The sequence below is a fragment of the Neoarius graeffei genome, chromosome 13 (assembly GCF_027579695.1).
Source record: "Neoarius graeffei isolate fNeoGra1 chromosome 13, fNeoGra1.pri, whole genome shotgun sequence".
Classification (NCBI taxonomy): domain Eukaryota; kingdom Metazoa; phylum Chordata; class Actinopteri; order Siluriformes; family Ariidae; genus Neoarius; species Neoarius graeffei.
Window position 1 is genome coordinate 54,477,438 of NC_083581.1, and position 22,848 is coordinate 54,500,285.

The 22,848-nt window shown below is 42.7% G+C and overlaps 1 protein-coding gene across 2 annotated transcripts; it reads left to right on the forward strand.

Annotated features, from left to right (window-relative positions):
- The first annotated feature begins 1,494 nt into the window (after positions 1 to 1,494).
- Positions 1,495 to 12,165, forward strand: zgc:194242 (uncharacterized protein LOC100005854 homolog). 2 transcript variants are annotated; one of them, XM_060936891.1, is made up of 3 exons: positions 1,495 to 1,571; positions 11,274 to 11,721; positions 11,882 to 12,165. In XM_060936891.1, exons 2-3 carry the CDS (start codon positions 11,286 to 11,288, stop codon positions 12,076 to 12,078), a joined length of 633 nt encoding a protein of 210 aa, XP_060792874.1. In that variant the 5' UTR covers positions 1,495 to 1,571; positions 11,274 to 11,285; the 3' UTR covers positions 12,079 to 12,165. The 2 variants fall into 2 exon arrangements, with proteins under 2 accessions (XP_060792874.1, XP_060792873.1); XM_060936890.1 differs by having other exon boundaries at positions 1,505 to 1,584.
- The last annotated feature ends 10,683 nt before the right edge of the window (positions 12,166 to 22,848 follow it).

Sequence of the window (22,848 nt, forward strand, 5' to 3'; positions counted from 1 at the left end):
TCAACATTAACATCTCATCTCATTATCTCTAGCCGCTTTATCCTGTTCTACAGGGTCGCAGGCAAGCTGGAGCCTATCCCAGCTGACTACGGGTGAAAGGCAGGGTACACCCTGGACAAGTCGCCAAGTCATTGCAGGGCTGACACTTATGCTGCTTTTCCACTACAAACGCGGCTGAGTAGGGCTGAGCCGTGCCGTGCTGAGTCGAGTTGAGTGGGGCTGTTGGAGTTGCATTTCGACTACAACCGCGCTGAACCGTGCTGGCTGGAAGTGGGTGGACACATTGGGTGGAGTTAGCGAAAGTGGGTGGACGTCACGTGATGCCGTTAAGCAGCGCAAACAGTGACATCAGTGATCTTTTAAGCGGTAGTCTCACGACCCGGATAGTAAACAATAAACATGGAGTCGTTAGTGTTGCTGGTCTTGGTGCTGTGGCTTGTTGTCACCGACAGCACCAACAGATACGCAAGAGCGTATAGATGAGGCGAGGCGCATAAGGCTTCAGAAATTCTCGTAATTCGTAATTCTTCTTCTTCTGCGTTTATGGTGTTTACAGATCCCAGTGTGCTCGCGGGGCGTGTGTGGGCATGTGAGGACACTCCTCCTCACCAATCAGTGCACAGGGGAGTGTCTCCTCACGCCCCCAGCCTCACTCGGCTCGGTTTGGCTCGCTTCAGCCCCACTCCAAAACCGTGCGAGTTTTAGGGGCTAAGCAGGGCTGAAGCGAGCTGAGTCGTGCTGTTCTTTGGTAGTCGAAACGCCGTGTCGGGCTGAAGTGAGCTGAAGCGAGCTGAAGTGAGCTGAAAAAGGGTAGTGGAAAAGGGCCAATAGACACAGACAACCATTCACACTCACATTCACACCTACGGTCAATTTAGAGTCACCAGTTAACCTAACCTGCATGCCTTTGGACTGTGGGGGAAACCGGAGCACCCGGAGGAAACCCACGCGGACACGGGGAGAACATGCAAACTCCGCACAGGAAGGCCCTCGCTGGCCACGGGGCTCAAACCCGGACCTTTTTTGCAGAGTCAATTTTTTTTTACTCATTAATGCCAGCTTGCTTTGGGTGGAACTGTTATAAGGTTTTGCCTTTTAAGTATGTTTTTGAGTTGCCATGTGTTTTTTTTATGTCACAAAGTTTGACATAGAATACAGGCAGTATGCCTGTGTATCATCCCCAATAAACTGTTTCAACCAGCCTTTGAATTCAGGGTTTGATTCCCACTCCTTTCTGTATTTCTGAGTGTACAGTTCAGACTGAGACATGATGAGCTAGCCAGCCAGATGTTTAGCTTATGTCAGAGGCACACACACAGTGGACGAGGTGAGTAAGTGGCTGAGGCTGTGTGAGTAAAATGCAGTGAAGTCGCTAGATTTAGCGAGAAAGTCGGCAACACTGTACTCGAGTTACTGTATAACTAGTTGTACTGTTAATAATAATAATAAAAAAAATATTTGGTCAGTGACGCAGCGCAGCGTCATCAACCTGCGACACGTTCTACCCGCTGATCTGAGATCAGTGATTCTCCGGCGCGTCAGCAAAAAGGCAGCAGGAAAGCGAAAGTCAAGTGAGCGTTTTTTGTGAGTCTCTGTTATATCACACAGCGCAAACACAGTGAAACTGTCGCGGAGGTATAATGAGCGCAGATATAATCCAGCAGAAGAGAAAGTTAAGATTCTATAAAGTCCGGAAGAATAGTACGAAATGTGACAAAAATTCAAACAACTTTCTCTGTAATACTTCAATAGCAAAGTGGCCTTGATATAAAACTTTATTTTTCTGCTTTCGAATTGACCAGAATTATTAATAACTGGAATTATTAGGTGATTAAAACTCCGTTACTGAACATGAATAAAGTAATTTTCTGTCCTTCCTGACCTTTGCACTTTACGTCATCTAGCAGCCAGTGACAGGGTGGACAGTCACGAAGTACATTTCTGAGTCTGTGTATCAGTGGCGGACAGTCAGGAAATGACAATTCCACAATAATAATTTAATTTCCTTCTCAAAATCAGCAGTTTCACAGATAAAGTAAATTAACAATTTACAGCTATATTAGGCTCCATTTATGCTTTGGAAAGGAACGGTATCAAATACAATACTCAAGTTCTTGAGAGAAGTTTACAGCAAGGGTACGAGTTCAGCTGAATCTATACAAATCAAGTGTGTGTGTGTGTGTGAATGAGAGGGGGGGAAGGTTTCTAAGGTGAGTGTGGGACTGAGTGATTGTGTGAAAAGAAAGAGAGAGAGGTGGTGTGTGTGTCTACGGAAGCCGAGAGAGGCCCTTCATATAATCCTTTTTTTTTTATTCACCTTGTTATCCCGAGATAACGACATCATTAATTCAGGATCTCGAGAAAACAACACAACTAATTCGAGATCTCGAGAAAACAAAACAGTTATTTCATGATCTCGAGTAAACAGCTGAGAAATGGTTCATTCAGGTGCGCCAAGAGACTTGTGATATGCTGACTTTGGGTCATTAGAATCTCATCTCATTATCTCTAGCTGCTTTATCCTGTTCTACAGGGTCGCAGGCAAGCTGGAGCCTATCCCAGCTGACTACGGGCGAAAGGCGGGGTACACCCTGGACAAGTCGCCAGGCCATCACAGGGCTGACACATAGACACAGACAACCATTCACACTCACATTCACACCTACGGTCAATTTAGAGTCACCAGTTAACCTAACCTGCATGTCTTTGGACTGTGGGGGAAACCGGAGCACCCGGAGGAAACCCACGCGGACACGGGGAGAACATGCAAACTCCGCACAGAAAGGCCCTCGCCGGCCACGGGGCTCGAACCCAGGACCTTCTTGCTGTGAGGCGACAGCGCTAACCACTACACCACCGTGCCGCCGTCTGGAATGATCGATCGCCTAATAAGGCAATATTTTGATCAGGGGTTGACACAGGGAGAGATTGCATTGTCTTTTAATAAGGGATAATTTCAAAATTAGTCCGCGGCACCTCCGCAGAAGACTGGCCCAGCTTCATCTCTACCGACGGAGATACAGTGATCCAGCTGAGATCATGAAATAATTGTTTTGTTTTCTCGAGATCACGGAATAATTGTTTTGTTTTCTTGAGATCTCGAAATAACGGTTTTGTTTTCTCGAGATCTCGAATTAGTTGTGTTGTTTTCTCGAGATCCTGAATTAGTTATGTCGTTATCTCGGGATAACAAGGTGAATAAAAAAAGATTATATGAAGGGCCTCTCGCGGCTTCTGTACAATTCTCAGGTGAGTGTAAGATTTCTGTGTGAGAGAGTGACTATGAAATGAGATGTGTGTGTTCTGAGCTAGGTGTATTTCTGTGAAACGAGAGAGAGAGAAAGGGAGGAGTGAAACAGTGTTGACACTCTTGTTGTGAATACAAACTATGACAAGAAAGATGTGTGATTATTGTCCAGTATGAACCAAAAGTCTAGTTTTGAACATCACCTCTAACCAAAGACAGAGAGAGAGAGAAACATTTTCTGTAGCAGGGGCGAAATTTCCAGTGCCCCAAAACCATTACATTCAGCAATGCTGATTGGCCAAATATTTATTATTTTCCACTAGCAACCATACACGATTGGCTATTTCGCTGCACTTCTGGGGCGCTTTGCCGAGCGCCCAAGAAGAGAAATGAGCCGAGTCTGTCGGTGGAAATTCACTGTTGAATGAGAGTCAGTTGGTGGAAATGTTGTTTAAATAATTCAGATTGCATGTAGGCACACACTAAGTAAAACTGACATTGATGATAAAATTTGTATATATATATTTTTTTCGCGGTCCAAATACTGCGCTCTGATTGGCTGGTGAGTGGGTCCGTATCCTACGATACAGACCCCGGTTACGGACCTCTGGCGACTCGCTCGTTCACAACAACAAACATAGTAGCATCTTTTGTCAACATTTATCTTTTTTTAATAAGATTTATTTATAAGATTATCAAAAATCTTATAAATTTTTGCCAGCATTTCTCAGGAGAATAGCATTAATTTTACAGCATGGATAGCGATAACGACAGTGTTCACAGCGAAAGCGAGTTTTACTACCCTGAGGAAGAAGAAATAAAAGAAAACATTTCAGGAGAAAGCTAAAAACCTGTAATTTGCTAACGCTGAGCAAAAACATGGCTGAATCCTGAATGACTCCTATTTGTATAAATAGGGGACTACATAGGCGGCAAAATGTATTTTTTTTTCCTGCCATGGAAGTGCACTTGTATACCGAGGAGGAAGCCATTTGCATGACAGCCGTGAATGAGGATTCAAAATGGCGGCTCGGCTCGGTTTTCCCTTTCGGGCGCTCTCGTTTTCTGTTAGAATTTAGTAAAGAAAAAAATTAATATATTATTTACCAGCTTAAGGTCGGTCCGTATGGTGAAATACCGTGACCTCGGCCTTGAATACTGACCTCGGCCCAGAGGGCCTCACTCAGTACGTTCAGGACCTCGGTCACGGTATTTCACCATACGGACCTCCCAGCTGGTATATATATTTTCCCCTCCACATCTGGGAGGGCGACGCCCAAGCGCCCCCTATGGGCCAGCCACCACTGATCTATACTTTACTTGAGTATTATTATTATTTTTGGAAACTTATGACTTTAACTTCACTACATTTGAAAGACAAATATTGTATTTTTCACTCCACTACATTTCTATCAAGGGGTCATTCCATGTCAAATCAACCAAAATTCAAAGGTTTTCCCACCTCAAATTTTTTATTTTGATAATTTTTCGTTCAGTGATAGATACACAAATATGATGACCAAAGCCCAAATATTAGGTCTCTGTGATGATCTATGAGCTCATTTCAGCCCAGTTTGCAGTTGGGGGGGGTGGGGTGGGGTGGGGTGGGGGGGGTGTCAAAATTACAATTTTCGCCTATAATCTGGAGCAAAATTAGGGCTATAAAAAAAGACATTTATGATGGCCATATCTTCATTATTTTGCTTGTACTGTAAGTTTAGGAGGTATATTTTAGGATTTGGGTATCATTATCATCAGCTTTGAACATATGTATGAAGGGCAGCATGTTAAAAATAGAAGAAACCTTTATTTGTCACATGCACACTTCAAGCACAGTGAAATTCATCCTCTGCATTTAACCCATCTGAAGCAGTGAACACACACACACACACACACACACACCCAGAGCAGTGGGCAGCCACACTAGAGCGCCCGGGGAGCAGTCAGGGGTTCGGTACCTTGCTCAAAGGCACTTCAGCCCAAGGCCGCCCCACGTTAACCTAACCTGCATGTCTTTGGACTGTGGGGGAAACTGGAGCACCCAGAGGAAATCCACGCAGACACGGGGAGAACGTGCAAACTCCACACAGAAAGGCCCTCGCCAGCCGCTGGGTTCGAACCCGGAAACTTCTTGCTGTGACGCGACCGTGCTATCCACTACACTAACCACTACACCACCATGCTGTAAATAACAATTTACCCAATCATGATTGCATTTTCTAGTAAGTTAGAGTGCTTATTATGAAAAAACTACACCACAGCTGTCCATATCTTTAACACCGTACTATTGTGGACCAACTTCTTATGCCCTTCATGTATTTGCATGGCTGTAGATCACCTAAACACTAGCAACCATCAGGGTGCACCATCAGCCTGATAGTGGTGAAAGAATCAGAGTCCAAAAAAGACAAGGACTTAAATGTGACCATAAAATATCGTCCACTGAGGCCAAGTTTACATTAGACCGTATCTGTCTCGTTTTCTTCGCGGATGCACTGTCCGTTTACATTAAAACGCCTGGAAACGGGAATTCGCCAGGGTCCACGTATTCAATCCAGATCGTGTCTGGTCCGGTGCTGTGTAAACATTGAGAATACGCGGATACGCTGTGCTGAGCTCTAGCTGGCGTCGTCATTGGACAACGTCACTGTGACATCCACCTTCCTGATTCGCTGGCGTTGGTCATGTGACGCGACTGCTGAAAAATGGCGCGGACTTCCGCCTTGTATCACCTTTCATTAAAGAGTATAAAAGTATGAAAATACTGCAAATACTGATGCAAATACTGCCCATTGTGTAGTTATGATTGTCTTTAGGCTTGCCATCCTTCCACTTGCAAGTGGTAAGTGATATGCGCTGGGATCACACACACAGCGGCTCAGTCCTGAATCACAGCTTGTGCACTTCACTCGCGTGCTCTGTGAGCTGCACAGGGCCGGAGTGCGCACCCTCCAGAGGGCACTCGCTGTTCAGGGCGGAGTGATTTGGAGCGCAGGATGCCTGCGGAGCCGAGCGTATCCGTGTATTGGTGTTGCTGTGTGCACGCGAATCGTGTATTGGTGTTGCTGTGTGCACACTAATCGTTTTAAAAACGTAAATCTGATGATCCGCTGATACGGTCTAATGTAAACCCCACCTGAGTCCTGAACAAGTAGACAAAATGGCAAAACATTTTTAACCCCAAAGAAATGGGCATGGGTCTATTACTGACTCAGATGACATGTAAAATTCAATTGTACAACATTCATCTTTGGATGTAACTGCTATCTGCTCTCAGATATTTCTGCCTACTGAAGTGAAAAAGTTGCAAGCTTACTATGACAGCTGTGAAAACAGGTAGTCACTCCCTTCAGCTAGAGGGATACAGAAATGTACCAATGGCATTTTTGAGCTCATTCATGGTTTCATGGAACACCCAGAACCTTAAACTTTATAATGCACAGTTCTCATCAACAACTGGAATCTATGACTTCACAATATGGGTGGCACGGTGGTGTAGTGGTTAGCACTGTCGCCTCACAGCAAGAAGGTCCTGGGTTCGAGCCCCGTGGCCGACGAGGGCCTTTCTGTATGGAGTTTGCATGTTCTCCCTGTGTCTGTGTGGGTTTTCTCCGGGTGCTCCAGTTTCCCCCACAGTCCAAAGACATGCAGGTTAGGCTAATTGGTGGCTCTAAATTGACCGTGAGTGTGAATGGTTGTTTGTCTTTATGTGTCAGCCCTGTGATGACCTGGCGACTTGTCCAGGGTGTACCCCGCCTTTCGCCCGTAGTCAGCTGGGATAGGCTCCAGCTTGCCTGCGACCCTGTAGAACAGGATAAGTGGCTACAGATGATGGATGGAAGTATTGCCAGGCAAAACAAATCTCGCCCAGTAGCACTTAAGATGAATATGAAGGAAAATATCAGGAAAAAAAATAGGTACCCTATGGGTCCGTGTGGCTTCTGCTTATAAATCAAATTGTTTTCTGATCCCATGTCCATACAGTAAATATAGCATATATTTACTCTATGAGGCAGTAGCCACAAAAATGAAGCGTAATCCAAAAATAAACAATTTAAAAATCACTGAAGTAAAATATACCAAGTGTCTGTACTTTATATTATTTTACTCTTACCGCTTACAGTTTTCAAAACTGAAACCTCTGAACCAAGGCTGACATACACACGCTGTCGCCATGACCCAAACTCTTATTTCCTGGAAATGGCCCGGCGCTAGAGCTCAGTGGAACACACTTTCCATCTGTAATAAGCATAAACATGTCTGAAAGCGATTTCTTTTGTCCATTTATTTCGAATGGTGAACCGAATTGTATACGCTCACCGGCCACTTTAATCAGAACACGTGTACGCACATGCGCGGTGCGCTATCGTTACACTCTTACATTCTTACAGCACGATAACATAGTGGCTCGCGCCACTAAGCACGTATGAGGCAGCAGCCACAACAAAAACAATTTAGACCTTTTTGGTGACCTTGACTGGATGACCCTCAAAATGTTGGAGGTTCTATTTGAGACCAATGCCCATCTATCCTGAAGCTTCATGAAGATTGATCCAGCTGTTTTCCCATAATATCGTTTACAAAAAACAAAGAAACCCGACCAAAACCAATACCCCACCTACTCCGTAGAGGGTGAGGTAAATATATCTCGCCACCGTTTACCTTGATGATGCTTTGCACGCTACTGGCATTATCTTAACCAGCTTCATGAGGTAAAGTCACCTGGAATGCTTTTCAGTTAACAGGTGTGCCTCGTCAAAAGTTAATTAGTGCAATTTCTTGCCGCCTTAATGCATCTGAGACAAACAGTAAATAGTAAATAATGCAAGTATAAATACAGTAAACAGCACTAGTCCAAAAATGTAGTAATCCATATTATGTCAAGAACCGCTCAACTAAGTAAAGAGAAACGACATCCATCGTTACTTTAAGACATGAAGAGTCTTTTAATTAATAAAAATAAATTAGGTATTGAAGGTAAAATTGTAAGGTAAACTTTTGACTGGACTCTGCAGGAGTTTTTCTCATTGTAAATACTGAAATATCTTCATATCGCTGACTTAAGTTTAGAACTCTGAATACAGCCCCTATTAGTATCTTTGTAATTGCCAAAGGAAATAAAGTTTGTGTGCCCCCCACCAAAGCACCTGCTTTAAACATTGCATGTTCACTTTTTCTGTGTCCCTACCAGATAACACTAAAAACAAAAAGCATATACTGTAAATAAATATCTAATGGATTTAAGAACGGTGCAGAATTTTTAAAAAATGACATTTTACAGAGTGTGGATCTGGGGCCGCATTACAGAAAGTTCCTAACTTGAGAATCTCATCTTATCTGTCTAGTTCCCGTGGCAACGGCACTTTAGGATCATCTCATCTCATCTCATCTCATTATCTCTAGCCGCTTTATCCTTCTACAGGGTCGCAGGCAAGCTGGAGCCTATCCCAGCTGACTACGGGCGAAAGGCGGGGTACACCCTGGACAAGTCGCCAGGTCATCACAGGGCTGACACACAGACAACCATTCACACTCACATTCACACCTACGGTCAATTTAGAGTCACCAGTTAACCTAACCTGCATGTCTTTGGACTGTGGGGGAAACCGGAGCACCCGGAGGAAACCCACGCGGACACGGGGAGAACATGCAAACTCCGCACAGAAAGGCCCTCGCCGGCCCCGGGGCTCGAACCCAGGACCTTCTTGCTGTGAGGCGACAGCGCTAACCACTACACCACCGTGCCGCCCACTTTAGGATCATATTTAGGAAAAGGCTATTACAGAACAGCCGTTCCTAACTCTGTTGTCCTATCCTATCTCAAGTTAAGAAAAGTGTATTACAGAAGCATCCTAACTTCTAAAAAAACTAAAAAATTCTTAAATACCCGTCCTAACTTTAGGATATCCCCACCGCTGTCCTAACTGTCATTTTTACTGTATAAATCAGCTAGTAGTCTACTATTAGACAGAATGGCAGGTATTTTGCTTTTGAGGCGACAACAACAACGTAACCGGAATTTGTTTATTGAAAGGCAGTTGGTAGACCAAAACGACGTTTTAAGGTTTGATGACAAAACTTTGATAAATCGCTACCGGTTACCCCGGGCCATGATCATACAGTTAGCTGATAAACTGCGGCCAGATTTAGAGAGGCCGACTCGTCGACATGGGGCTCTCCCGGTTATACTGCAGCTAACAAATGCGCTTCGTTTTTTCGCCAAAGGTGACTTCCAAACAGAAATCGCCAATTTGTCAAAAATTTCTCAGCCTTCCATGTCCAAAAATCTGACCGAAGTGGCAACGGCGATAGGAAGGCTGGCTGCGCATTACATTAGGTTTCCAGGCGGACAAGAACTGAATGCGATTAAGGAAGCCTTCTACCGACATTCAAATATGCCCGGTGTGATAGGTCTAGTGGACGCCACTTGTAGCAGGGTATTGTTTCTGTTGTAGCAGCTAGCCAGAGATCACTGGACGTTACTTCACGAGACACAGTGTAGCTTTCGTTGCTAGGTAACAGACATTAAAGGCGATCATAGATGTTTCGATCGGTTATTTAGGAATCCTAACTCGAGATAAGATAAGAATCCTAAATGAAGTTAGGATTTGCTTCTGTAATACCAAACTGAAAAGAATCCTATCTCACAGCTGTCCCATCTTAACTTTTGACTTAAGATAGGAACTTTCTGTAATGCCGTCCCTGATTTACTTACTAGAAGCTCAAGGGATACAAAACTTCTTGTTTCCTGGTCTCGATTTAATCAAAACTATCTAGAAAAGCTGACTGGATCGAATCCCCTCAGATAGCGATGGCCAAATGAGGCTCCAAAGCGCGTATCGAGTATAAGGGGGCATGGCAGGTGAAGCTCCGCTTTGAGGCGTGTATTGTTTAGCAGAAAACCATGTGACCGATGACAGACGAGGCCTATGAGGTTCATTACCTGAAGTCTCATTCAACAGAGTTCACTAGTGATGCTTATTGCTAAGAGAAGTGTACAGCATGTTTTAATTTCTACATCAGTGTTCTGACACTTTGCAGTATTATTTGCATCTACTTTGCACAGTGTTCCATTTTAAAATAATGTTTTCTATGTGCCTTTTTGTTATTTGGTGTCTACTCTTCTTATTCTCTCTCTCTCTCTGTCTCTCTCTCTCTCTCTCTCACACAGTCTCTGTATGAATTTGTGCTCAGTAGAATTGTGTCTGCACAGTAAAAAGGTGTACATAAACCTAAAGAGGGGTAACGTTTGCGTTTGTGTTCTGTGTGTCTGATGGACTGCGAATGCTACTGCAGCCGTGGGAACATTTAGGGGAACCTTTATTGATTTTTGTTTAGGAACAGATTTTTTTTTTCCCCCCACTGTGTTTGGATTGAAGCAGCTCCTTTTCTCACACACTCGGGATGAAATGCTGATGTGAACCAAACAAACCGAGGCCTTGTCTGTCATCAGTCACGTGGTTTTCTGCTAAACGATACACACCTCGAAGCAGGGCTTCATCTGACACGCCCCATTATACTTGATACATGCCTCGGCTTCAGAAGACTCATCACTACCTTCGGTCTAGATTACAAACAAGCTATTAGGAAATTCTGCAGCTTGAGCATTAAAAATACATTTCCTGATAATGGGCAATTCCATGTAAATGTCAACCTCACCATGCAAAAATAAAGCAACATGTAATACATCAAAACCACTCCCAAAGATATCACCTAGGCCTGTATTTTACAGATGTGAATTAGTTGAACCAATTTGTCACAAGAATTGTTCCCTTCGCCTTAATATGTCAGTCTTTCTTTCTTATAATGTAAAACCCAAGCTAAAATCAACTTTGATCATGTACAATTCTATATTATTACCACAAGCCACAGAAATGTATGCTAAAATCCACAAAACAGCAAAACAATAGCCATCCTAAATATTATTTAAGAACTTTGATAGTTTTAGCTGATATTTAGAGAGTTTTTCAAAGGGTTATGGTGGTTAAATTGCTGATTTTCTAAACATATGCCATGTCTATTTCAGACAGTTTACAGAATGCTATCCAGAAAACTGGGCCAACAGCTGGGGCGACCCACTCAGTCTCTCACCGGATGGCTGGTTACTAAGTTCCTGAAGCAGCATAACATGATCCTGGAAGAAAATGCAGTGAAGCTGTGTGAGATCCAGCCTGATGAGACAGTGTTGGAGCTGGGACATGGTCCAGGCCTGGGTTTGCAGGCAGCTGTCCAGCTCCTCAAGGGGCCTGGAGGAAAGCTGCTCGGAGTAGATTACTCCGACTACATGCATCACATGGCTACAGAGAGAATGCAGGAGCACATTGCTAGTGGAAAAGTAACTCTGCACTGCTGTGACATAACAGCAATGCCAATAAAAGACAGCAGTGTGGATAAAGTGTTCCACTGCAATTGCTACTACTTCTGGCCTGACCTGAAGTTAGCAGCCTCAGAGATACACCGAGTGATGAAACCAGGTGAAGTATGGACATACTGAAATAAAGACGAAGTCTTTCATTTGTTTCTTAGTTCTGCATTCTTGTGACCTTCCTAAGAGGTTGTGTAACGTATTCTAGAAAAATTCCACGTTTTTCCATGTTATTGTAGAATAATTTTCTTATTGTCTCACTCCATCAGGTGCGCTCATGGTGACAACCCTCAGACTGAATCGTATTAGGTTATTTGCATCTAAGAAAGTGATTCTTGGAGAGAGCTGGCCACCTGAAACTTACATGGAGGCTCTGAAGTCCTGTGGTTTTGCAGATGTCCGAATGGAGAGCAGAACAGAAAAGCTTATTCCATTTGAAGCAATTTATGCCACTGCTGCAAAGTAAAGCAGCTGTCTGTCTGTCTCGTCGCTGACATACAGTGGTGCTTGAAAGTTTGTGAACCCTTTAGAATTTTCTATATTTCTGCATAAATATGACCTAAAACATCATCAGATTTTCACACAAGTCCTAAAAGTAGATAAAGAGAACCCAGTTAAACAAATGAGACAAAAATATTATACTTGCTCATTTATTTATTGAAGAAAATGATCCAATATTACATATCTGTGAGTAGCAAAAGTATGTGAACCTTTGCTTTCAGTATCTGGTGTGACCCCCTTGTGCAGCAATAACTGCAAATAAACGTTTCTGGTAACTGTTGATCAGTCCTGCACACCGGCTTGGAGGAATTTTAGCCCCTTCCTCCATACAGAACAGCTTCAACTCTGGGATGTTGGTGGGTTTCCTCACATGAACTGTTCGCTTCAGGTCCTTCCACAACATTTCCATTGGATTAAGGTCAGGACTTTGAATTGGCCATTCCAAAACATTAACTTTATTCTTCTTTAACCATTCTTTGGTAGAACGACTTGTGTGCTTAGGGTCGTTGTCTTGCTGCATGACCCACCTTCTCTTGAGATTCAGTTCATGGACAGATGTCCTGACCATTTTCCTTTAGAATTCGCTGGTATAATTCAGAATTCATTGTTCCATCAATGATGGCAAGCTGTCCTGGCCCAGATGCAGCAAAACAGGCCCAAACTATGACACTACCACCACCATGTTTCACAGATGGGATAAGGTTCTTATGCTGGAATGCAGTGTTTTCCTTTCCCCAAACATAACGCTTCTCATTTAAACCAAAAAGTTCTATTTTGGTCTCATCCGTCCACAAAACATTTTTCCAATAGCCTTCTGGCTTGTCCACATGATCTTTAGCAAACTGCAGATGAGCAGCAATATTCTTTTTAGAGAGCAGTGGCTTTCTCCTTCCAACCCTGCTATGCACACCATTGTTGTTCAGTGTTCTCCTGATGGTGGACTCATGAACATTAACATTAGCCAATGTGAGAGAGGCCTTCAGTTGCTTAGAAGTTACCCTGGGGTCCTTTGTGACCTCGCCAACTATTACATGCCTTGCTCTCTGAGTGATCTTTGTTGGTCAACCACTCCTGGGAGGGTAACAATGGTCTTGAATTTCCTCCATTTGTACACAATCTGTCTGACTGTAGATTGGTGGAGTCCAAACTCTTTAGAGATGGTTTTGTAACCTTTTCCAGCCTGATGAGCATCAACAATGCTTTTTCTGAGGTCCTCAGAAATCTCCTTTGTTCGTGCCATAATACACTTCCACAAACATGTGTTGTGAAGATCAGACTTTGATAGATCCTTGTTCTTTAAATAAAACAGGGTGCCCACTCACACCTGATTGTCATCCCATTGATTGAAAACACCTGACTCTAATTTCACCTTCAAATTAACTGCTAATCCTAGAGGTTCACATACTTTTGCTACTCACAGATATGTAATATTGGATCATTTTCATCAATAAATAAATGACCAAGTATAATATTTTTGTCTCATTTGTTTAACTGGGTTCTGTTGATCTACTTTTAGGACTTGTGTGAAAATCTGAGGATGTTTTAGGTCATATTTATGCAGAAATATAGAAAATTCTAAAGGGTTCACAAACTTTCAAGCACCACTGTACACTCTCCTTCCTTCACTCCCAACTTAAATCACTTCTGTTTTCAAACAAGTATATTTGCAGAGGTGGACAAAGTACCCAACTTCATTACTTAAGTCAAAGTACAGATCCCGCTGGTCAAATGTTACTCCGATACAAGTGAAAGTTGTCCAGTCAAATTTTTACTTAAGTTAAAGTACTGAAGTACTCGCTTTTAAAAATACTTAAGTATTAAAAGTAAATTTTCTGTCAATGCATCGTTGTATTATTGCCACAACGGTTACAAAACCTAATGCCGTTACCAAAGACAGAAATGTGAATTCACAAAATGAGCGCATGCTGTGCCATCATGGTGGTTTAACGTTAAGCTAGCTAGTCAGTGAAACTCCACCTGACATGCTAGCAAACTCTTTTCAAACTCGAAATCATATTGTGTAGCTAATGCCACTAGAAAAAGAAAGATTTCTACATCCTGTTTATTTGGCAAGATTATGCTAAAACATATTTCTGAAAGCACTTCAGATAAGTTAATGTTGTTCATGTTAGCGTAACTCCATTTTTACATGCTAACTAACAGTGTCCAAGTTAATTAGCTATGTGTAAATGTTAGCCGTGGACAAGGCCATGGCAACTTGGCTGGCAAATCCATAGAAAGTAGTTTGACTAACGCTGCATAGCTATTGCAACATTATCGCTAGCTCTAAAAGCACAGACAACTTCACTGCAAGCTTTCTCTTGGAATAAAACGTTTATATACTTCAATATGCTTCCACAGGTCGGACAGCGAGTTTTTGTAGACTGTGATGTGGTTCGTTTTTGGCAAACAAAGCAAACATTTAAAACAAAATGAATCTTTAATCCTTTCAGAAAACTGAAACATGGGTTCGAGGTATGGCCATGGGTGCGTGCATTCCCCAGAAGAACCGCCTCCTTCCATTCTGCCTTCAACTGATCGTGTTAAATAATGCTGCGGAGAAATCATTGAACTTGATTTTATACAGTCTATGGATGTGACGTGACCCTAGTGATTACTGATCGGCTGTCAGTGTCACCTGTGGAAAAACCAATTACGTTTTAGAAAAGAAAAAACCATCCACTTTCAAAGCTGCTTCATAGTAACGAGTAACAAGGACCTTGATAGAAATGTAGTGGAGTGAAAAGTGCGATATTTACCTTTCAAATGTAGTGAAGTTAAAGTCACAAGTTTAAAAAAAAAAAATACTCAAGTACAGATACTCAAAAAAAGTGTACTTAAAGTGCCATTCCACCATTGGATGTATTCTTTGGCATAAAATACAATATATTTTGACAACATATATAAATGGTATCACTAGACAGAGAAATCTTTTAGCTTCAAAATGATATATCAAACAATTTTTTGACAACGACAAGTATATTAATTTTGCGACCAAAGTCACCTACCCTTTTAATTTCCACGCGTGATGTCATCGACAGGTTCCCCTTCTTGTGTACCACGTGACGTGGCACACATTATCAGCAATGGCGGATAGAACGCGATAAAAATAATACCAATAAATCTAGCTAATACCAATAAATCTAGCTAACTGAAAGATTAACTCAAAATTTTTCACAATTTTTTTGGCCCCCATATACGAGGAGAAATGACTCTCTCACTTTGGGGGTTTCCTGGTCTAAAAATAGACCGACACGTGGTACACAAGAAGGGGAACCTGCCGATGACATCACGTTTCACTACCACGCGGAAATTAAAAGGGTAGGTGACTTTGGTCGCAAAATTAACATACTTGTCGTTGTCAAAAAATTATGTTTGATATATCATTTTGAAGCTAAAAGATTTCTCTGTCTAGTCATGTTGCCATAAAATGTATTGTATTTTATGCCAAAGAATACATCCAATGGTGGAATGGCACTTTAAGTATAGTACTCAAGTAAATGTACAGTACTTCGTTACTGTCCACCTCTGTATATTTGTTAATTCAGCTTGTCTGTGTGATCAGCCTGCATGTTTTTTGGAGTGTTGTGGTATGAATGATTAAATAAAGGACAATGGTCATAAATGATCAAATCCACCCTGTTTAATCAAATGTTATTTCAGTTTATTAAATCAAATAGTTGTTTAACTTTTTTTAACATGAGTTAAAAAAATTCCTTTATCTGTATTTTTATCATCAATTTTATCAATTAATTTATGTTATTGTCACCACATATAACTCACGCCCCTCACTCCAGATGTACATGATGCCCTGTTACAGGATAGGTTCTCTGGCCACAGCGACTATGGAATATTTCATGTGCAATCACATACACAATCGTGTTGATTAATTATTTTCGTTAAACAAAATGTTTATTTTGGGGCGGCACGGTGGTGTAGTGGTTAGCGCTGTCGCCTCACAGCAAGAAGGTCCTGGGTTCGAGCCCCGTGGCCGGCGAGGGCCTTTCTGTGTGGAGTTTGCATGTTCTCCCCGTGTCCGCGTGGGTTTCCTCCGGGTGCTCCGGTTTCCCCCACAGTCCAAAGACATGCAGGTTAGATTAACTGGTGACTCTAAATTGACCGTAGGTGTGAATGTGAGTGTGAATGGTTGTCTGTGTCTATGTGTCGGCCCTGTGATGACCTGGTGACTTGTCCAGGGTGTACCCCGCCTTTCGCCCGTAGTCAGCTGGGATAGGCTCCAGCTCGCCTGCGACCCTGTAGAAGGATAAAGCGGCTACAGATAATGAGATGAGAAAATGTTTATTTTACTAAAAGTTAAATTGATTTTTGAATGATCATAATTACAGTAAACAAGTAAATACAAAAAAAGAAACTGAGAGTGATTATACTGAAAGGTTGTTTTCTGCTAAATCACCGACCTATTTAAATCGTTTATTGTTCTAACTTCGGCACCTGCATGTTTATCATATGTTGTAATGAGCTAGCTGAGACCGTTTTGTATCAAATTATGTCCACTCTGAATCAAGCAACTGTCCATGTATCATTTTGACTATGTGTTGTGCTGTATACGTCTACTGACCTATTTCTTTCTAAATTGTGTATTGTTCATTCTGGATCATGCAATTCTTGTACTAGAGTGTTTTGCACTCTAACATATTACATTTTATCAAGTGTTGCAAGTCATCCTAAATTACGTATTGTTCATCATGTGTCATGTACTGGAGTGTTTGGTCGACATGACTGATAAGAAGTATGAGAAGTGAGAAGCGCGTGTTGATTTATTCTTCAGGATGCTGATTTTATTAAGAATAAATGCAGAATTATTATATTAAAGTTAACTAGAATGTTAGGGATACAAACTGTTTTTGCCAAGTATCATGAATTATGTGCTGTTAAATCAGTGTTATCATGTTGTTGACGACTTGGAAATATTGGTGGATACATTGTATGAATGATAAGAGATGTACTGACCAGTTGAAAATATTGGTAGAAATCTGGCAGTCTGATGTGAAATGTCAGCCAATTAGATTATTGATGAGATCAAAATAAGTGTGAATTATACTGTTTTAGATCTGTATAAAATGAGAAATTCTGTCATTGTTGGAGAGATCACTCTGCAGACTGACTTGGCTTTTGTTATTTGATTCAATAAAAGTCTATTTTCTGCAACTTCTTGACCTTTTTGGGTCTTTTTGGGGTGAATGAGTTTCCACGACACGATCCTGACCAGTGATGGATTATTTCCTATTTTCCTATGATTATAATGCATGATTTAATCATTATGATTTATTCCATTTACTGTGATTTCAGTGTCTGATCTTTGGACTCATAAATATATCTTAAACATATCTTTTTATCTCATAAACATATCTTTTGTTGGGGCGGCATGGTGGTGTAGTGGTTAGCGCTGTCACCTCACAGCAAGAAGGTCCGGGTTCGAGCCCCGTGGCCGGCGAGGGCCTTTCTGTGTGGAGTTTGCATGTTCTCCCCGTGTCCACGTGGGTTTCCTCCGGGTGCTCCGGTTTCCCCCACAGTCCAAAGACATGCAGGTTAGGTTAACTGGTGACTCTAAATTGACCGTAGGTGTGAATGTGAGTGTGAATGGTTGTCTGTGTCTATGTGTCAGCCCTGTGATGACCTGGCGACTTGTCCAGGGTGTACCCCGCCTTTCGCCCGTAGTCAGCTGGGATAGGCTCCAGCTTGCCTGCGACCCTGTAGAACAGGATAAAACGGCTAGAGATAATGAGATGAGATTTAATCATTATGATTTATTCCATTTACTGTGATTTCAGTGTCTGATCTTTGGACTCATAAATGTATACATATCTTTTGTTGGGGCGGCACGGTGGTGTAGTGGTTAGCGCTGTCACCTCACACAAAGAAGGTCCTGGGTTCGAGCCCAGTGGCTGACGAAGGCCTTTCTGTGTGGAGTTTGCATGTTCTCCCCGTGTCTGCGTGGGTTTCCTCCAGGTGCTCCAGTTTCCTCCACAGTCCAAAGACATGCAGGTTAGGCTAACTGGTGGCTCTAAATTGACCGTAGGTGTGAGTGTGAATGCTCTATGTGTTGGCCCTGTGATGACCTGGTGACTTGTCCAGGGTGTACCCCGCCTCTCGCCCATAGTCAGCTGGGATAGGATCCAGCTTGCTTGCGACCCTGTAGAACAGGATAAAGCGGCTAGAGATAATGGATGGATGGATCTTTTGTTGGGTCATAATGTCTTTGTCATTGGATATGTTTTTAAGTTGTAATGTTTTCTCTTGTCTTCTCCTATTCCAGCCTTGGGTTTTATTATCTAAGTTTAATTATGTAAACTGAGTGCTCTTCACATGACACATCAGCATAACATCAGTATAAAAGCTGCCTGTTTCCAATTTTGTTAAGACCAAGAATAAGAAAGACTGAGATTTTAATTGCTAATTTTTTTTTTTTTTTTTAATATTGTAACCTGGATCTTGGTCTTCTGATTCTTCAGTCACCATACTTGTGGTGAAGGTGCAGTATTTTGCATGCAGAAAGATTTAGAGCAATTTTTGGCGACCATGAAGGGACAGTGATGTGCTGCATCTGTGTGCTGTGAGGACCTAGACGACAGATGATAGTATCACCTATTAGATCTGATCTGGTGATTCCTGTTCCTGTGGTCTTGACAAACGTTTGTCAGCATAGCTAAGTGAGTCATCCTGTTAAAGAACTTGGTAGATGAGAGAATCAGTCTGAAGACAGCATAAGAGTTCAGGTGATAGAAGCTCAGTCATAGGTTCTTGGTACCAAATGAGTTTGCGCTGGTTTATACAGTATGGCACTGAGATCTATGACAGAGGTAGTACTATCACTAAGCTGGAACACGAATGCTCCAACCATAAATATACCACGGTGCCTTGGCGGCACGGTGGCGTAGTGGTTAGGACTGTTTCCTCATGGCAAGAAGGTTCTGGGTTTGAGCCCAGCGGCCAATGGGGACCTTTCTGTTTGCATGTTCTCCCCGTGTCTGTGTGGGTTTCCTCCGGGTGCTCTGGTTTCCCCCACAGTTCAAAGACATGCAGGTTAGGTTAACATGGGGTGGCCTTGGGCTGAAGTGCCCTTGACCAAGGCACCTAACCCCCAACTGCTCCCTGGGCGCCGGAGGATGGCTGCCCACTGCTCTGGGTATGTGTGTGTGCTCATTGCTCACTTGTGTGTGTGCATGTGTGTGTGTTTACTGCTTTAGATGGGTTAAATGCAGAGGATGAATTTCACTACGCTTGAGAGTGCATGTGACAAATAAAGGCTTCTTCTTCTTCTGCCACTACCTCAATAACTCCCTCCAAGCTAAGATTGAGGTTTTGGAAAAACACCTAGAAAAACAAATTCTACATCTAATAGTCTAGGACCTGGCTTAGACATGTATGCACATAATTTAGGAGAGGATAACTCAACTGTTGTAGGCTAATTTGACCTCAAGGAATAACTTGGGATGTGTGCCAAAATTGCTATCCGGGGCGAACAGCCTGAAAATTACCAATCCAAGATGGCCGCCGGTATTACGGTATTATTATTGTGTTACTCTTCATGTTCCTGACCCTGGTTTATGTGACACGTAAACAGTAATAATGTGATGTTAAAAGTTGTATTGTTGGCTGTTAAACATTTAGGCTCTCAAGATATTGCTGTTTGCTAAAGTAATAAGTTTTGTTTTGTATTTTTCACTTTAAGTTAACATTCCATTGATCATAACAGTATGATTGAAAATACAATTTCTTTTTATTAATCAAATGCTTGCTTTCTCATACTCTCCTAAATTATGTGCATAAGTCTCCCAATTCCATGATTTCATGTTTGAGGTAGGGTTATTCTGTTTTTCTCATGTTTTCTGTGAAACTGCAGTTTTGGCCAATTGTTGGTGTTTTTGACCATATCTTGTTCCCTTTTCCTTCAATCATGAAAATGATGTCACTAATGGATTCCCCATACCCAAAAACCCATAAAATGAGGTATTGCACATACTTCTGTGGTGAGTGGTTCAAAAATTGATATTTTCAATATGGCTACTGGCAGCCATCTTGGATTGGTAATTTTCGGCCTGTTCGCCCTGGATAGCGATTCTGGCACACATCCCAAGTTGTTCCTTGGGTTCAAATTAGCCTATAACAGTTGAGTTATCCTCTCCTAAATTATGTGCATACATATCTAATCCAGGTCTTGTACTATAAAGCCAAAAAGCTGTATCCATGTCTTAAAAGTCCAAAGACACAGCTGTCTGAGTCATCATCCTCTGATGATGATTCAGATAATGCTGGATTAGACCTAGCAACCATCAGGGTGCACCATCAGCATGATGGTGGTGAAAGAATCAAAGTCCAAAAAAGACAAGGACTTAAATGTGACCATAAAATATCATCCACTGAGTCCTGAACAAGTAGACAAAATGGCAAAGCATTTTTAACCTCAAAGAAATGGGCATGGGTCTATTACTGACTCAGATGACACGTAAAATTCAATTGTACAACATTCATCTTGGCGGCACGGTGATGTAGTGGTTAGCGCTGTCGCCTCACAGCAAGAAGGTCCTGGGTTCGAGCCCCGTGGCCGGCGAGGGCCTTTCTGTGTGGAGTTTGCATGCTCTCCCCGTGTCCGCGTGGGTTTCCTCCGGGTGCTCCGGTTTCCCCCACAGTCCAAAGACATGCAGGTTAGGTTAACTGGTGACTCTAAATTGACCGTAGGTGTGAATGTGAGTGTGAATGGTTGTCTGTGTCTCTGTGTCAGCCCTGTGATGACCTGGCGACTTGTCCAGGGTGTACCCCGCCTTTCGCCCGTAGTCGGCTGGGATAGGCTCCAGCTTGCCTGCGACCCTGTAGAACAGGATAAAGCGGGTAGAGATAATGAGAACATTCATCTTTGGATGTAACTACTATCTGCTCTCAGATATTTCTGCCTACTGAAGTGGAAAAGTCGCAAGCTTACTAAGACAGCTGTGAAAACAGGTAGTCACTCCCTTCAGCTAGAGGGATACAGAAATGTACCAATGGCATTTTCGAACTCATTCATGGTTTCATGGAACACCCAGAACCTTAAACTTTATAATGCACAGTTCTCATCAACAATTGGAATCTATGACTTCACAATACAGGTGGCACGGTGGTGTAGTGGTTAGCACTGTCGCCTCACAGCAAGAAGGTCCTGGGTTCAAGCCCAGCGGCCGGCGAGGGCCTTTCTGTGTGGAGTTTGCATGTTCTCCCCGTGTCTGCGTGGGTTTCCTCCGGGTGCTCCGGTTTCCCCCACAGTCCAAAGACATGCAGGTTAGGCTAATTGGTGGCTCTAAATTGACCGTAGGTGTGAATGTGAGTGTGAATGGTTGTTTGTCTCTGTGTCAGCCCTGCGATAACCTGGCGACTTGTCCAGGGTGTACCCCGCCTTTCGCCCAGAGTCAGCTGGTATAGGCTCCAGCTTGCCTGTGACCCTGTAGGACAGGATAAGTGGCGACAGATATGGATGGATGGACTTCACAATACTAATAAACTCCTCGAATCTCCAACTTCATAACGCTTACTGAACTACCAGATTCTTTGACTTCACAATTTTCATAAACTCCCAAAATCTATGTCTTCACAATGCCGATAAACTCTCAGAATATCTGAATTCACAAAGCTGGTGCCCTTTCTGTCATGTACCTAGAGATTTTGCGTACTATGTTTAGACACCGGCTCCTGCCTCTCCTCTGTCTTCCAAGGTTGCCCTGCAAACTTCACATTACTATTGGTATGTGAACACCTTATTTTTGGCTGATGTCGGTATCTTCAGACCCCTGTTGTCTTTACAGATCTTCCCACATGCACAGACTCTACACTCAACACTCATTGTCATTCATTGTTCATGGATCATCATAGGCGGTCATAACAATTATCTGTTCTGTCAGTCAATCATCTTCCCTCGCTCTCACCCAACCTTGAGAAGGTTTTGGTCTCAAGCGACTGAAAGTGCGTTCCTATTTATGTAGGATGTTGACTGCAATGTGGATCTTGAGCCCTACAAAGTAGGCGTGACAACCACGTGTTCAAACTTGTTAAAAAAATGTATTAATGGGAGTTGCCCGCAATTTTTCAGGAATTATTTTACTTTTAATAATGCCATACACAACAGGTTCACTAGACAAAGCAATATGTTACATTTACCAAAGGTAAGAACTGAGCTGGCTAAGAAATCATTTTATTATCATGGATGTATAATTTTTAATAGGTTACAATTATAGTTGATAATTATTTGACCTTTCTCAGATTCGCTTGGATGCTCGCGGAGCGGTGGTCACGGGTTGAGGTCGGCTTTGATGGGTGGTTGGTTCGTTCTCGGCTTTTGGCCTTTGTTTCGTGGGCGTCTGGGCGAATTCGGGAGGGGTCTATTCCAATATAATTATACTTTTATACATTTAATAATCTCATCTCATCTCATTATCTCTATCCGCTTTATCCTTCTACAGGGTCGCAGGCAAGCTGGAGCCTATCCCAGCTGACTATGGGCGAAAGGCGGGGTACACCCTGGACAAGTCGCCAGGTCATCACAGGGCCGACACATAGACACAGACAACCATTCACACTCACATTCACGCCTACGGTCAATTTAGAGTCACCAGTTAACCTAACCTGCATGTCTTTGGACTGTGGGGGAAACCGGAGCACCCGGAGGAAACCCACGCAGACATGGGGAGAACATGCAAACTCCGCACAGAAAGGCCCTCGCCAGCCCCGGGGCTCGAACCCAGGA

Bases quoted from the DNA above. Each gene is read 5' to 3' on its own strand.
- zgc:194242 (XM_060936891.1), top strand. From the start codon at position 11,286: ATGCTATCCAGAAAACTGGGCCAACAGCTGGGGCGACCCACTCAGTCT. The intron at 11,722-11,881 runs GTGAAGTATGGA...TCACTCCATCAG, and splicing joins ACACCGAGTGATGAAACCAG to GTGCGCTCATGGTGACAACC.